Consider the following 16,045-nt stretch of genomic DNA (forward strand, 5'->3'; position numbering starts at 1 on the left):
CATTTACTCTTACATTTAGGTCCACTTCATCAACAATACTCTCTGCTCATAAGCAACAGATTCAAAGCTTCTTTGGTCTATCTGGAGGAGACCTAGCTCTCATCGTTGTGACTTATTGGGAGTCTTCTCCAACTCCTCACCCATCCCTAGTTGTCCAAGAGGCCAAGGGGTTAACAACCCCTGTCTTCTCAGCCATAACATCTTCCTTGCCCAAAAGACTTATTACAGCCATAAATAATGGCTAGACAAGTTACTATTGATTTAAATGAGATCTTGGTTCAATAACCCATTACATAAAGTGACCATTCTTCAATATACATTACAAAATCACATACAATTCAGTAGGAAAACACACACATATACACAATTTATCAGCACCATTTCTATTTCATTGAACATAATGTACATTATAGATTTGAATTTTGCAAGGGCACTTATCTGATCATGATACATAACTGCTTGCATTATTTGTGCAAGCTCTTAGTTATCTGGGGTTTAAAGGAAATTTGTTGAGTTTGAATTGATGAAGGGTGATCCACTTTCCACCCAACCATAGGCTTACTTGAATGCTCTATCTTTTGCAACTTGCCACCTCTGAGACAAACCATGAAGCCATTAGGGTAGTCTCTTACTCAGTCATTAAAAGTGGAGTCACTATTACCGCTCAAACTAGCAGGGGTCCTAGGAGGGGATCTTATAGAGCAATTACGAGGTCAAGGGGCAACAATGGAGCAATAGCCCGCTGTCACCTCAGCTAGGGCTCGTTGCTTGTTACAAACTTTCACTGATGGGAGGAGACCCGGTATAAGGGGAATCACTAGATGAATGGATCAATAAGAGGATAAGGAGTGATTCCTAAGGCCTATTCACAAGAGAGACTCAATTAGATAACTTGCTTGCTTCGAAAGCAAGGTGATGGGCTCTCTAGGAAGGGATAAGAGGATTCTTGAGACTAGGGTTTGGGAATATATCTTGTCAAGAGGGTTCTTAGACCAGAAAATCCTTATGGAGAATTGGCCTTTATGTGATCTTTGTGAAATTAGAGTTGTAAAGTTGCGGGACCACACAGGACCAAGTGGACCCAAAATTAGGTCAAGGGTATGGAGTTGATCAACCAAGGAGGGGCTTGACCTAATTAGGGGGGAGAAGAGGATCAAAGGACAAATTTTCTTTTGAGGATTGAATACAATGATCCCAATGAGGACACTAACCAAAGGAAACTTAGGGCAAGAAATGGTCTTTGAGCTAGGGCTTTCTATATCTCGGGATCCCACCATCATAATTGCTTCAAATTTGGAGGGACTCTAGAGGAAACCCTAACATAGTGATGGACCAAAATTGAGGTGTTTTGATGGCTATGATGGAATTTATTTGATGCCCTAGGTGACCTATTAGGGCTAGGCCTAGAAAGAGAAGGAGGCGAGAAAGCTAATCGTTTTAGTGACCACTAGTGGATGTATTAGTGCCTTGCCTTTGGGAGAGATGGAGTCAAGGTGAATTTGTGATATGGAGAGAATTAATCCAATCAAGGAGGCCTTTAGGCAACTTCACATGGCAATTAGGGCATGAGAGCAGCTACCCAAGGACTTTATACTTCAATGTCCAATGTTTGATGACTTATCAAGCTATATTCAACAAAGATAACCTCTAGGTGACCTATTAGGGCTAGGCCTAGAAAGAGAAGGAGGCGAGAAAGATAATTGTTTAGGTGACCACCAGTGGATGGATTAGTGCCTTGCCTTTGGGAGAGATGGAGTCAAGGTGAATTTGTGATATGGAGAGAATTAATGCAATCAAGGAGGCCTTTAGGCAACTTCGCATGGTAATTAGGGCATGAGAGCAGCTACCCAAGGACTTTATACTTCAATGTGCAATGTTTGATGACTTATCAAGGTATAATCAACAAAGATAACCTCTAAGAACATTCACCCATTCATACATGACATGCAATGATGGAACGCTTCAAAAGATCAAAATTCCCACAATTTCACATAGAATAGAGTAAATTTCAGACCCAGATAGCGAAAATCCCAACAACATTCATATGATATAATAAATACAAGAATAAACATGAAAAAAAGATCACTTGCATGTACAAAGAGTATATCCAATCATCAAATCATGACAAGAATGAAGCTCCAAGATCAGGGGAATAATATCCAGATTTCAAAATTCATCCATGAAACCAAATTCGTCCTCCAAAATGGAATGCGAAATTTTTCAAGTAGCTACTAATTCCAAATCCAAGTGATGATGAGAGAAATGAATCACCTCTCATCTATTTATACCATCTCTAATGAGTTCGATTTGCCTAATTGGCCTAATTAAGCCCCAAATAATAAAATAATGTGCAATAATAACATCCCTTGGTGACAAGCCCACCAAGATAGCTCAATAACATAAAAATAAGCCTCTCAAGAGGGAAGAATGATCAATAAAATAAGTTGTTGGGCCTTTGATGATCCAGGAGGATCCGTCGATATAATTCCATAGGTGTTCAAAGTGTCGCTTCAGTTCAGTTTCGACAGTGTTGGTAATGATCGGGTTGTTCAGGTAATGTTCGTAGGTTTTCATGGCATTCAACGGAGATGGTTTAGCGCCTAGTTGTTGACTTGAGTTCATGGACAATTCCCCAGGATTTGGTCAACGACATGTGTTTTGTCGTTCGGAAAACAGGATTGGTGTCAACATGGTTGTATCATCCATCGCAGAAGTTTGATATGTCGTAAGGGTGTCGTCCGTGGCATAGGTTCATCGTCCAGGTTGTTGTTGCAAAGACAACTGGAGTCAACGATGTGCGTGGGTTTTGTCGTCGCATGTGGTTTTACGACAAAAGATTGTAAAAGGTTTTTTTTATAGACCTAAAACCCTAAATCCTACACCGAAGTCTTATGTACAAATCTTACACCATTCCCTAAGCTACAAACCATGTGTCAAAACCTATGCTAAATAAGTCAAACCCTAATACATTAACCTATGTATTAAAAAAATACATTACAAACTATGTGTATAGTTCTCGGCCTATTTTCAATGTTAAAAAACATTAATAAACATTCAAAATACATAACGCTGCCCCTAAATCGCAACGCTAACTGCCTCGGGAAACCGTGGTCATGTGAACAACGGATTGATAAGCCATCAAGGTTAGCCGAAACCATAGCATAAACCGCATCGGAACCGGCATGTCATGTGAACAGCATTGTTTTGACCGACAGGTTTCAGAACCGTAGAGCTTACCTAATTGCGGACAGGTAACATGTGAACGTTGCGGGGATACACCGTCAGGGTTAGCGCCGGGCAGTCAAAACCGTAAGCAGCACCGCCATTGGATAGCTGTCACATGTAAACCGCCGCCGCGTCGTTAGCCGGAACTGCCGGGGGAGACCACCAGATGGTAGTGAGGCAGTCGACTGCCCGGTGGTCACATGGAAATGGTTACGACCTTCGCCCGGTTAGCTAGTTGCTAATAGTTTCGGGCTAAACTATGGTGTAAAGTGGGTTTTATATTGTTGTTATAAATTAATTCGAAGGCCTTGTAACTTAATGCCTAGGTGTCAGTTCATGACAAGATCGAGGGCATATGAACCCAACTTCAGCACATTCATGCTTATTCCCGGTGGTCACATGGAAATGGTTACGACCTTCGCTCGGTTAGCTAGCTGCTAATAGTTTCGGGCTAAACTATGGTGTAAAGTGGGTTTTATATTGTTGTTATAAATTAATTCGAAGGCCTTGTAACTTAATGCCTAGGTGTCAGTTCATGACAAGATCGAGGGCATATGAACCCAACTTCAGCACATTCATGCCTATTTGAGCCAGAGGAGGTTATCATGTATCCACAGGCCTATAAAGGCAAAATTTCTCTTCATTGATCAAGGAGAGTGGTTTTTAGCTTTTGTATGCAGGTTCTGGAGGGATAGAGGCGATTTTGTTTTTAGTGTTTCGGGAGCATCGGGAGTCGGATTTGGAAACCGTAAGCGGCGTTGGAAAGCTGGTTCAGAGAGCTATCTGATGACAAAGGTCAGAATTGCCTGTGTGCAAGTTCAGTCTGTCTAATTCACTGTGTAATTGACTTCTTCCTTCTCATTCCTAATAAAACGGTCGCCCATCTTGAAAGCAGACCCGGAGATGTAGTCCATCAGGGACGAACTTTGTAATCAATCTTGCTGTTTGGTATATCTGTGTTTTCGCTGTTTTCACTTCTGTTTTGCATCTTAATTATGGTTTATCAACTGTCGTAAAGTGATCAATTCAAGCAGTTTTCCTCGATTTCCGTGCTTTCAGTTAACATTCAAACTCATTAATGGCTAATCAATTCTACATCAGTTTTTAGTATATGGTCATTTTAGATCATTTGAGGAGGCCTAATGAAGTTCAAAGTGTGCCATGGTGAGAAAATGGACTCCAAACATAGTGGACAAGGGGTTGGCCCCTTGTTTTCCAAGCAAGTCACTGTGGTGCTCCCAAGTGGGTGTGGGGGCACAAGGACATCCTCATGGGTCTCCAAGTGGATTGAAAATGCCTGTAAACCATCTGTAAGGGCTAGGATGATGACATAAGCCCTCCCTTTGTCTCCTGCAGTGAGACACATCCTCATCTAGACCTTGGAACATCTGCCAAGTGTATGGTGCAAGTGTGGAGCCAGCTGGGCATGGTGAACCAAGTGCATCATCCTCATCCAAAAGGTGGAACACGAGCAATCAATGAGCGGTGCTGGGGATACTTGAAGTAATCTCTGCTATGGTGGATGCCCATGGCTCTCAACGCTCACCCTATAAGTGCCAATGTGGCCCTTCGGAGGGATAGGACCCCATATAGGGAGACGAAGCCCCAAATGGAGACCCATCTGCAATCCTACATAAGATCCTATGCATCCCCTTGTCCTCCAATACAACAAATCATTAGAATAATCAAGTAAAAGAGCTTACGAGTCATGGAATCAATGGGGCACTTAATGGTGGCATTCCGTTCCATAGTGGGCTTTGGCATGTACAGTGTCTCCAAGCTCAATAATCAAGGACCTTTTAAAGGGGGTGGCATGTCCACGGTACATCCATGAGGTGGTAGGTGGCAAATGATATAGTGATGGAATAGAGTGGGGGTTAGGGGAAAGCTCCAAGCCACATGCCATGGTACAAGGGTAGCTATAATAAGGGAAGCCCACACTTGGGTATATGAGTGTAGGGGGGAGCAAATCGTGGTTCATGAGTTACCCCAACCTTTGTTTTTCCACCCTTCTTCATATGCCTTTTGCCTTTGATTGATTTTTCTTCATAATTGCTCGGGGCTCTAGGGTATGAGAGCATGATGTGTTGAATATAACAGTAGATATCGCCTTTAAAGGTGGGGCAACTCATTGTCCACTAGGGTTTGGGACAATCATGGATTCCTTAATGTGGAGGGTGCTCATCTAGGGCCCATAGGAACCAAGGTGACGACCATGAATGAGGGGTAGAGCTCATGTTTGGCCTTTGCCCACGTGCTAAATTTCTATGTCCCAACTATCTTTTGCATTTTGTGGTACATTTCCTATTGAGAGTGGCCAAATTATGTTTTTCTTTTCTTTTTAGCGGCATCAACCTCCATGGCATCGTTTTAGGCTCGACCCAAGGTGTGGACAAGGGGAGGGGGAGGCTAACCCTATGTGGACCTGGATGGGAAAAGAGATGAATGGGGCTAAAATGAGTGGAAGGGAGTGATGTATATGGTGTTGGGAAGTGGGACCACACAACCAAAATCGGGATTTCCCATGTAGTGCCAACCCTAAAGCTAATGGCTAGTAAAGGAGATCCCACAGAACTAGGCTACAAGGGTAACCACCAAATCAAGCAAAGGAGACGAGTACAAACCCCTAGCTCCCTCTTTTTGCCAAATCCCCCCACTAATCGATGCCCAAAAATGTCCATGAAAAGTAAGGAAAATTACTCAGCTATACCAATGAAAAGCCATACCTTCGGGTTCAGGAGGCCCACCTTCAAACATACAATCATAGCAGATGGGTGAAGGACCACATGGCTGGCTCAGGTGGCGGAGATAATGGCACATCGAGTTATCTAGTCGCTGCAAGGGGTTGCTGGCTTCTGGCTAAGGACCATCTAGTAGAATTTTTTCTCCTATGCATACTACCCATAGGTGGTTTCTTTTTCTCTCTGAGGCTACCAATGGTGTAATGATGAAGATCACTCTTCTTCATCCACATAAAACTTGCAAGTTTCCCTCAAACCCCAAGAGCTAAGAGTCTGCACATATATATGGGTTGTTTTTCAGCTGTCTTGCATAACACAAAGGAAGACCGTCCATTGCCTGCCAGTATGTTGGTGACCACCTCTTTCTCAATGCTCTGTGCCTTACCAAGCAAGCACCGAGATTGCATCTCTAAACAATAGCTTGGGTTTGGGACACGTGCCCTCGAATTTCTCAGGCTAGAATCAGACCTATCTGATCCATCACTGCATTGTCAGCTATCAAGAACCTCATTTGCTCTCCACTCATGGGTGCACATACTCTGCAATTGCTTGCTGCCCCCAATCCTCATTGGGGTCTCTTTTGCGATTTGAGTCGAGGGAAAATTTTAGGGGTTAATATTTGCAGGTGGGCTAATTTTCCATGATTTTTCCAAAATACAGATTCGCCAATTTCCATTTTTTTCTAAAATGATTCGCCCAAATTTTATAGTACACCATTATTTTACCTTAAAAATCACCGAAATATTATATCGACTAATATAAAATCATTGGAAATCTAAATATTTCTACAAAAATATTAATTTTTTTTTTACAATTTGCATATTAGGGACTAGTTAGATTCGCCAAGGTTTCTAAACTTTAAGATAAATTTCCATCCTTAAAATTTTCATGTTGGAACTGCCAACTCGTGGTCAGATCAGAAGCTTCTGGTCAGATCCTTTAAGTCCCTGGATGGGTACTCTGCCCATACCTTGGATGAGACAGTTGGGTACAATTCCCAACTACTTCCATAATTATGGAGGCTGGTAGTTCCACTACCACATTCTTCCCACTAACTGTTTTTTTAGGAAAATTGACAATCTTGGATATTCTAGATATTTGGTTCAGCCAAATAATTTATTGGCCGGTGTTATTTCCTTAGGTTTGCTATCATATCCCCCTTATTAGCTTCCCCCTCTCATGGCTTCTCATGGTCCATGTCAGGTTTCACCTCTTCATCAGTGGTTTGGTATTTACATCGTCAATAGGTCTGAATCTTTGTGTGTTTTGATTCTTTTTTGGTGCTCAATAAATCTGGGATTAGAATTTAGGATGGATCTATACTAGTTTGGTTTGGAAGGGAATAACATATTGTATATTAAACTGAAATTGATCTTCCTAATAAATTATAACATTTGGTTATCAGTAATATTGAATTGTATCTACTCTATGTCACCGAAAACCTCACCAAAAGTCCCATTTCTTGTTCAATTCCCATTCCTATTTCCATCTGGACTTTACAAAGGTACATTTCTAATCGATTATATGTGCATAATATATGCAGATGGATGGAGGTATACCAAGATCATGGCGTGCAAACATTGATTTATATGCAGTGCGGCCATATACCATAGAGAGAATGTAAGTTATAATCTTTACGGCAATAACAGTTGAGTTCTATTTCAAGGTTTTTCTTTATGTAATTTTTTTATAAAAGTTGTGTGTTTGAACCAAGAAAATCAAATTGTGCTTCATGTCAAGAAATTAGTTCACCATCACGCATTTGTAATTTTGTAGTCATGCACAACAGCTGCTACTGCAAAACCCAGTAATATATTATGGCAAGCACTTTTTTTTTTTTAAATCATGATAGATATTTTGCGTTATATAACAAGTGGCAGGATTATCCATATTGAGAAAGATTGCAAATTTGCCCTAAAGTTTGAGTTTAACTTCCATTAACAAATTCAAAACTTCTACGAACCTATGGCGCATAAATAGAAACCAGAGTCTTGTTCCTAAGAACCCACTCCTATATTGTGTTACAAACTGACCTGATGGCAATATATATTGAAAAACTTGTAAAAATAGAATGAGAGGGTGTTTACAGCCATTCCCTGCAATATTTTCCCATTCCATTTGCACCGAGGAGCTTGAGGTTGCTGGGATGTTGTCATTATGTGCTGGTCAAGGAGATAGACGAATCAGCATCTTGAGCGATGGGAGGTGGAATTCCCAAAATGTGAGAGGTGAACAATGATATCATTAACTGCATACATAGAATCTTTGAATTGAATGCTTTTCACTTTCACGCTGTTAAGGGTGGTTCTGCCCTCCACTTCCAATTTGTGCAAATAGTGCATTTGCATGACAATTTCTTGAAAACCAATAGCATTTTCTCCCATCCATACTGTTGCAATGCTGTTCAATTGATCCTTACAGTGGTGGGCCAAATTGGTGGATTGCATGGCCTACTGAGTATGTCTTTTGTGTAAATTTTTAAGCCCTAGATGATTGCTGTCCTATGTTTGTCTTAATTACGCTGATAGGCGTCCCCCCTATTGATCGTTGGCATATTAATCTTTCTTTTAATCTAAATCTTTATCTTATGGTTATAAATGAAAGATACTGGCATATTCTCATTGTCTCCTCTACATCAATGGATGGAATTTCAGATACTTACTACTAACTACCTTGAATCACTGTGTTTACCTTTTCACATTTACCTAATGCAATTATGAAATTACCATTCAAATTATCAAATAACAAATGGCGTCCTGTGGATACATTGTTTAAAATTTAAAATAATTAAGCCCTAAATAAGACAGGAATAATTAAACCCCAAAGAACATAGGAATGCTGTTTGAAGCTTGATGGCATATCAGGGATTGACAGCCTCACTTTTAGTGGCTGTGCTAGTTAAATAAATCAGCTCTGGACTTCTTTAATCATAGAAATGAATATTTTTGAATATGCAACAATCACACATAGTGGAAGTAGTAAGTAAATAACACACGTGCACAGTGATTTTCCCCCTTCAAAATTAGCTTATCATTCCTCAACCCTAACAACTAATTTCCCATATCTTAGCAACTAATCTCATTAATCCTAGCAACCACCTTATCTCAACAATGAGGTGTATGGCTAAGATTAGAACAAATGTAATTCGCTAATATTCTAGAATCTCTAGAATATTTCATTTAGATTTCTAAGACTAGAAGAATATAGAAAATTTGACTTTCACTTTTATTTATTTAAGTGAAATTACAAGATGGTATTATTTTCACTTTTACTAAGTGGTCACTAGTAGTTGTTTCAAACTACTACTCGCAAATTCACACCTAATCTGTGTAGGAAGCTGCTACTCAAGCTATATTCTCAACATCTTCTGCCTTTTTTTGCACTACCTCAAACCTTTTTTGCATATCCTGTAGGTCAGCTGCAAGGTAACATTAGCAGCAGTGATGTGCCATGCGGCCCCTGACTATTGCCAAATAACAAATGAAGATACTAGCAAGGTCACCCTGCAAAGAGTGTCTGCTTCTGCTCTGCCTTCTTCCAAGATTGCTGCTGGTATGGTGGAACCAACCCAAGTTAATTCCTATGAATGCAAGAGGCAGGGGTAAGAGAATGAAATGGAGAAATTGGCTGCCTTGTGATAGAAAATCCTCAGGCCTTCTCTCCCCATCTCACTGTTGGAAGCAGGAGGGGAGTTAACACTCCCACCCACCCTTACTGCTTCGATAGACAAAGGAGGATGGAGGACCCTCCTTCCATTCTTCAAATTTGCATATAAAGTCTAACCATGGGGCTTTCCGTAGGGTGGGTTGTGATTGTTTCTAAAATGGTTGGTCAAGCATTTTTTCTTCGAGCCTTTGGATAGTAAATTTTTGTTTATACATAATTGCTTCTTTGTTTGTCATGATATCAGCTTCTTGGCTGTTGTTTCTGAGGATGTGAAATAAGTGGTTCTGGGAAAACTTCTTAAGCAGAATGTTTAGCTGTTGCACGGTCCTGCTGGATGGCAGGGGAAAAGATGCCTCTGGTCCTTTTGAAAACATTGATGATGGAAGACTCCCCTATCACTGAGATCTCTCCATTGGTTGAAGAGGATAGGCTGTGGAGGCTTTGAAAAACTGTCAATTCTTCTGCTTCACTCTTTGTTTCTGTGCCTACCCCCGCCCACACATATGAAGCTTCTTTAGTTCCTCTTGGGTGATATATAACTCCCCTGGCACCTGCCACCCTCGGGCCTTAGTTATGAGAAGTATGTTTGGTGAACAATGTTTGGCCAATAAATGATTGCTTTTTATTCAGTTTTATCTACTAAAGCTTGCAAGCTACAATTTGGACAGTCAGGAACAACGTTGTATGCTTCCCTTTCTTTTTCCCAAAGATGCTTTAGGTGAGAGACACAACAAATTTGGTTTCAGGGGACGAAAACTCTGCACAACACTTCCCTTAACTGCTTAATTTCTAGGTGTGATAAATGCAGGGAGTGGGATCCATTATTTTATGACAGTTGTTCATGTCTTTGGATTTTGCAAATTTTCTCTTAAAATATTAGTTTCTCAAGTACATTTTGGTTCATTGGTTTAATTTTTATTTTCATTTGTCTCATCAGCTTGCAATTATTTTATCGGCACCCAGTTTCTGAAGAATGGCAACAGCAGCTGCCTGATTTTGTGAGGCACCTTGAGGAAGGTCTATTCATCGAAGCTGCTTCGCAGGTATAGACTACATGGAAGCCATTTTGTAAATCCATTACAGGAGAGCCTTTGCTCAGTATTCAACTGAATTTGTTTCCATATCTATATCTAGTAATTCTACAGCTCTAGATAAATGCTGTGCATACGGCAGATAAGGATTGAGAATTCAATGGAGAATTTCCAATTTTTTACTTGTGGAAGCAAACCTGTCACTTGAAATAAAATTTATTAGATTGTTGAACTGAAGTCATCATATTCTTTTGAATTATGTTACGGAGGTAAAAATAAATCTTTTCTTTTTTCTATCAGGAAGAATACATGAACGTGAATACTTTGGAGTCACGCTTGCAATCTTTGGTGAGGTGTTTTTGATTCCTCTCAGTACTTAACATCTGGGTTTAAGATGGATCTATGCTAGTTTGACATGGAGGTGAATAATATGTTATAAGCTAACCTGAAATTGATCCACTGGAAAATGAGTTGCAACACTTGTTTCTCAGCAATACTAGAGTTTATCTACAGTTTGTTACCAGAAACATGACCAGGAGACCCATTTCTTGTTCTGTTCCTATACCCGTTTCTGTATTGACCTTACATCAGTACATTTTTAATCATTTTCATGTGTATAATATACACAGATGCAGGGGTTAATGCACAATGGGAGCAGTGCATCCTCTCAAACATCAAATCTGGGAGGTATACGTAGGTCATGGCATACGGACACTGAGTTATATGCAGTGCGGAAATATATAATAGAGAGGATGTAAGTGATGAAAGGCAGTATCATATTTACAGCAGTAACAACTATGTTCTATTTCAAAATTTGTTGTTTTATATAATTTGTTTCATAAAAGTTCTGAGTGTTTGATTCAAGAAAATGGAATTGTGCTTCAGGTAGGGAAATTAGTTTAACCATCAAGCATTTATAGTCACGCACAGCAGCTGCCTCTTCAATTGCTTGGTTGAACAATTTTTATCCAATACATGATTTCTTCTTATTCAGTTTCATGGACTAGAGCATGTATGCTATAATTTGGACAGTTAGGAACTTTCTTGTATGTTGTATGCTTTCCCTTCTTTATTCCCAAAGATGTTTCAGGTAAGAGCCAAAACAAGTTAGGTGTTAGGGAATGAATACTCCACAGAACACTTACCTTAACTGCTTGTTTTAAAAGTGTGTGATAAATGCAGGGAGTGAGGTCCATTATTATACGATAAGTTTTTCATGTCTTTGGGTTCTCTAAATTCTCTTAAGAGGATAGTTTTGCAAGTAAACTTTAGTTCATCGGTGTAATTTTCATATTCATTCGTCTCATCAGCTTGCAATTATTTCATCGACAACCAGTTTCTCCAGATTGGCAACAGCAGCTGCCCAATTTTGTGAGGCGCTTGGAGGAAGGTCTATTCAACGAAGCTGCTTCACAGGTATAGAGTCTAGACTACATGGAAACCATTTCGTAAGTCCATTGCTTGAGGGTTTTGGCTCAGTATTCAACTGAATTTTTCCTTTTTCTTTTCCAATTTGATATGTACTTGTAGGCTTGTAGCCATTTCACAGCTAGACAAATGTTGTGCATGAGCTAAGGATTGATTGCTGATTTGCTATCATCTCTATCCATATTTTTAGTCGTGGAAGCAAATCTCTATCGTTTGAGCTTAAAAGTTATTAGATTATTGAACTGAAGTTTGTCATATTCTTCTGAATTATGTTGTTGAGTTTAAAAGAAATATATTTTTCCTCTCAGGAAGAATACATGAACTTGAGTACTTTGGAGCAGCGCTTGCAATCTTTGGTGAGATAGTTTTTGATCTCTTTCGATGTTTAATATATCCAGGGTTAAGATGGATTGATGCTAATTTGATATAAAGGTGAAAAATCTGTTGTAGGCTAAACTGAAATCAATCCACTAAACAGTACCAGAGTGTAGATACTCTGTCACCAAACCCCAGACCAAAAATATGTTTCTTGTTCCGTTCCATACCCATTTCCATACTCACCTTACATTAGTATATGTTTAATCAATTTTATGTGTATAATATACGCAGATGCGAAGGTTAACGCAGAATGGGAACAGTGTCTCTTCCCAAACATCAAATCTCGGAGGTGTAGGAAGGTCATGGCGGACAGACGCTGATTTGTATGCAGTGCGGCAATGTATCATAGAGAGGATGTAAGTCGTGAAAGGCATTATAATCCTTACAGAAATAACAACCAAGTTCTATTTCAAAGATTTTTTTTATGTAATTTTTTTTAACAAGTGTTTGGGTCAAGAAAATTAAATTGCGCTTCTTGTAGGGAAATTAGTGAACTTGATATTGATAATATCAACTTCTGATAAACTGTGTGTTTTCTGGTTGAGATGCACCCTGGAGATGGGTGAAGTGTTCACCTGAATTGTCGGGCATCTTAACAAAAAAAACACAGTTTACCAGACTGAAAATTACTTACTGTGAAAGTTACTGACTGGAGATTTTCATGCTAAAATTAGTGAACTGTCAAGCATGTGTAGTCATACACAACGGCTGCTACTACAAAACCCAGTAATTTTTTGACATTTTATCTAATAGTATTTAGTTGAACAATGTTTGTCCAATTATCCAATAATTGATGTTTTTTATTCAGTTTTATGTGCTAAAGCATGCATGCTACAATTTGGACAGTCAGGAACTTTCTTGTATGCTTTCCTTTAGTCGTTTTCCAAAGATGTTTCACGTAAGAACTCAAAAGTAAGGTTGCGAGTGTTTGCACAAGGAAAATTAAATTGTACTTGATGTAGAGAAATTAGTCATCCATGAAACATTTGTAGTTAGGGACAACATCTTTTAATACAAAAGGCAGATACTAACTTTTCCACGTTTTGGCTTTTTTGTCGAAATTTGGGAATACAATTTTTGGACAAGATTGTGATTTTTCATTGTTTAAATTATATTTTTGAATGCATAAATAGATTCAGTGCCCTAAAAACACCTATGACAATTGAATTGTGTAGACTATATAGCTAAAAATTGAAATTTCAACAATTCCCTACTGGATTTCGGGCAATATTGACTGGAAAATATGCCCGAAATAGAACCAAAACATGGAAGAGTTTGACTAAGCACTACTGGGTTTTTGTGAGCGATGTTTGTCCAATAAAGGGATTTTGTGAGCGATGTTTGTGCAATAAATGATTTTGAATTTTAATCAGTTTTACAGACTAAAGCATATATGCCACAGTTGGACACTATGGAACTTTCTTGTATGCTTTCTTTTCTACAGACGTGTTTCAGGTGAGAGCCACAAGAATTTTTTATTTTAGGGGATGAATGCCCCACACAACACTTACCTCATGCCCCACACAACACTTCCCCCAACTGGTTAATTTCTGGGTGGAATGACTGCAGGGAATGGTGTCCCATTATTGTATGATAAAATTTTCCTTTGTTTGGGATTCAATAAATTCTCATAGTTTCGTCACAAGTACATTTGAGTTGAGAATTGTCAGTAGGGGTTATCGAGAGTAGGTCACCGTTCCGAGCTAAATTGGTTGGGCACGGCATTATTTCTGCGTGAATCGGCTATATAGTCTGTTAACCCGATGGGTGAATGGTATTATAATACCATCCTCAGAGAGTGAGATTCCGCTGATGTGAAAAAAAAATATCGGAGTTAATCAATTTAATTTTAATTTGTTTTCTCAGCTTGCAAGTATTTCACCGGCAGCCAATTTCTTCAGATTGGCAACAGCGGCTGCCCAACTTTGTGAGGTTCGTGGAGGAAGGTCTATTCAACGAGGCTGCTTCAAAGGTATAGACTACATGGAAGCTGTTTTGTGAATCCATTGCTTGTGGGTTTTTGCCCAGTAAACTGCAATTTTTTTCCAATTCTGTATTCAGTGATTTTACAGCTAGACAAATATTCTGCACTTGCCAGAGAATTGCTCTGACTATAAAATGGAGAATATCCAATTTCTTTAGTTGTTGAAACAAATCTCTAACAGGAACTAAAGTCATTAGATTTTTGACTGAAGTTTGTCATATTCTTTTGAATTCTAATATGATGTTCAAGATAAATCTCTTCTTTTTTTCTATCAGGAAGAATACATGAACTTGAATACTCTGGAGCCGCGCATGCAATCTTTGGTGAGGCGAATTCGACCTGTTAGTCCTGACTAAATCCAGTCATTACAAACCTCGTGTTAGAACACAATGATACACACTCTTGGATTGCAAGTTGCAACCGTGTGGACCTTAAAATTTGAAGGCTTTGCATGACTGGATGTTATTATTTGTGCTGCTGATGCATTGATGTTTGGGTCTTTGTTTGTAAAATGAATATGTTTACTACTGGTGCAGTGGATCATTAGTCTAAGGAGTAAATTGTATCCTTTTTGGGCTTTTATATTAAAAGAATTGGTACTGAAATACGTTTGAATCGTAGCCTTATGTCTGATTTTGTTTACTGCAATCATATTTATGTTTTCTTGGCATAGATACTGAAATACATTGAATTGTAGCGTTACACCTGGTTTGTTTGCTGTGATTTTGTTCATTGCATCTATATCTATGTTTTCTTCATTCACCTTCATGTTTGTTTCATCGTACAAGTGTGTTTTATTTCTGCCAACTTCTAAGAATTTGACAAATTTTGAATAAACCAAATGCATAGATTGCAATTCTTGAATGTGTTTTATTTCTGCCAACTTCTAAGAAATTGACCAATTTTGAATAAACCAAATGCATAGTTGGCAATTTTTGAATAAACCAAATGCATGGTTGTACGTTTGAGCATAGAAGTGTGTTTCCTTTTTTTTATTATTATTTTTCATATTTCAATGTATGTATTAAAAATTATTATTATTTTTAATTTTTTCCTAAGTCATTATTTTAGAACTTTTTGAACCAACCAAATGTATGGGTGGTATTTTATATTGTATACACTTAATGTTTGATTTCCATGTATTAAATTATTTCGTTTGTGTGGGTATTTTATATTGTATACACTTAATGTTTGATTTCTATGTATTAAATTATTTCGTTTGTGTTTTAAATTTTTTTATTATTATTAATTTTAAAATTAACTTTTTGAACCAACCAAATATATTTTTGAAGGAACGAAATGTATGGGTGGTAGTTTATATTGTATATACTTAAATGTATGACTTTCTATGTTTTAAAATGATAAATGATGGGTAATTTATATGGTATTTGTTTTAAAAATTATTATTATTATTATTTTAAAAATATTTTCAAGCCATTATTTTAAATAATTAACTTTTTAACCTACCAAAAGTATGGGTGGTAGTTTGTATTGTATATATTTAATGTATGATTTCTAAGTTTTCAAGAAATTAATACTTCTTGAATTAATCAAATTACTATTAGAAAATAATTTTCTAAATAAATTAAATG

At 38.3% G+C, this 16,045-nt stretch overlaps 1 protein-coding gene across 1 annotated transcript; it reads left to right on the top strand.

Annotated features, from left to right (window-relative positions):
* Nucleotides 1–7,465: 7,465 nt before the first annotated feature.
* LOC149255903 (uncharacterized) lies at nucleotides 7,466–15,073 on the top strand. The gene is made up of 9 exons (XM_089460597.1): nucleotides 7,466–7,586; nucleotides 10,570–10,675; nucleotides 10,964–11,011; nucleotides 11,293–11,417; nucleotides 11,974–12,079; nucleotides 12,400–12,447; nucleotides 12,701–12,825; nucleotides 14,336–14,441; nucleotides 14,729–15,073. Exons 1-9 carry the CDS (start codon nucleotides 7,504–7,506, stop codon nucleotides 14,807–14,809), a joined length of 828 nt encoding a protein of 275 aa, XP_089316723.1. The 5' UTR covers nucleotides 7,466–7,503; the 3' UTR covers nucleotides 14,810–15,073.
* The last annotated feature ends 972 nt before the right edge of the window (nucleotides 15,074–16,045 follow it).

This window comes from Pinus tabuliformis, chromosome 7 (genome assembly GCF_031772625.1).
Source record: "Pinus tabuliformis cultivar Carrire ecotype Pingquan chromosome 7, CPIR1, whole genome shotgun sequence".
NCBI lineage: Eukaryota > Viridiplantae > Streptophyta > Pinopsida > Pinales > Pinaceae > Pinus > Pinus tabuliformis.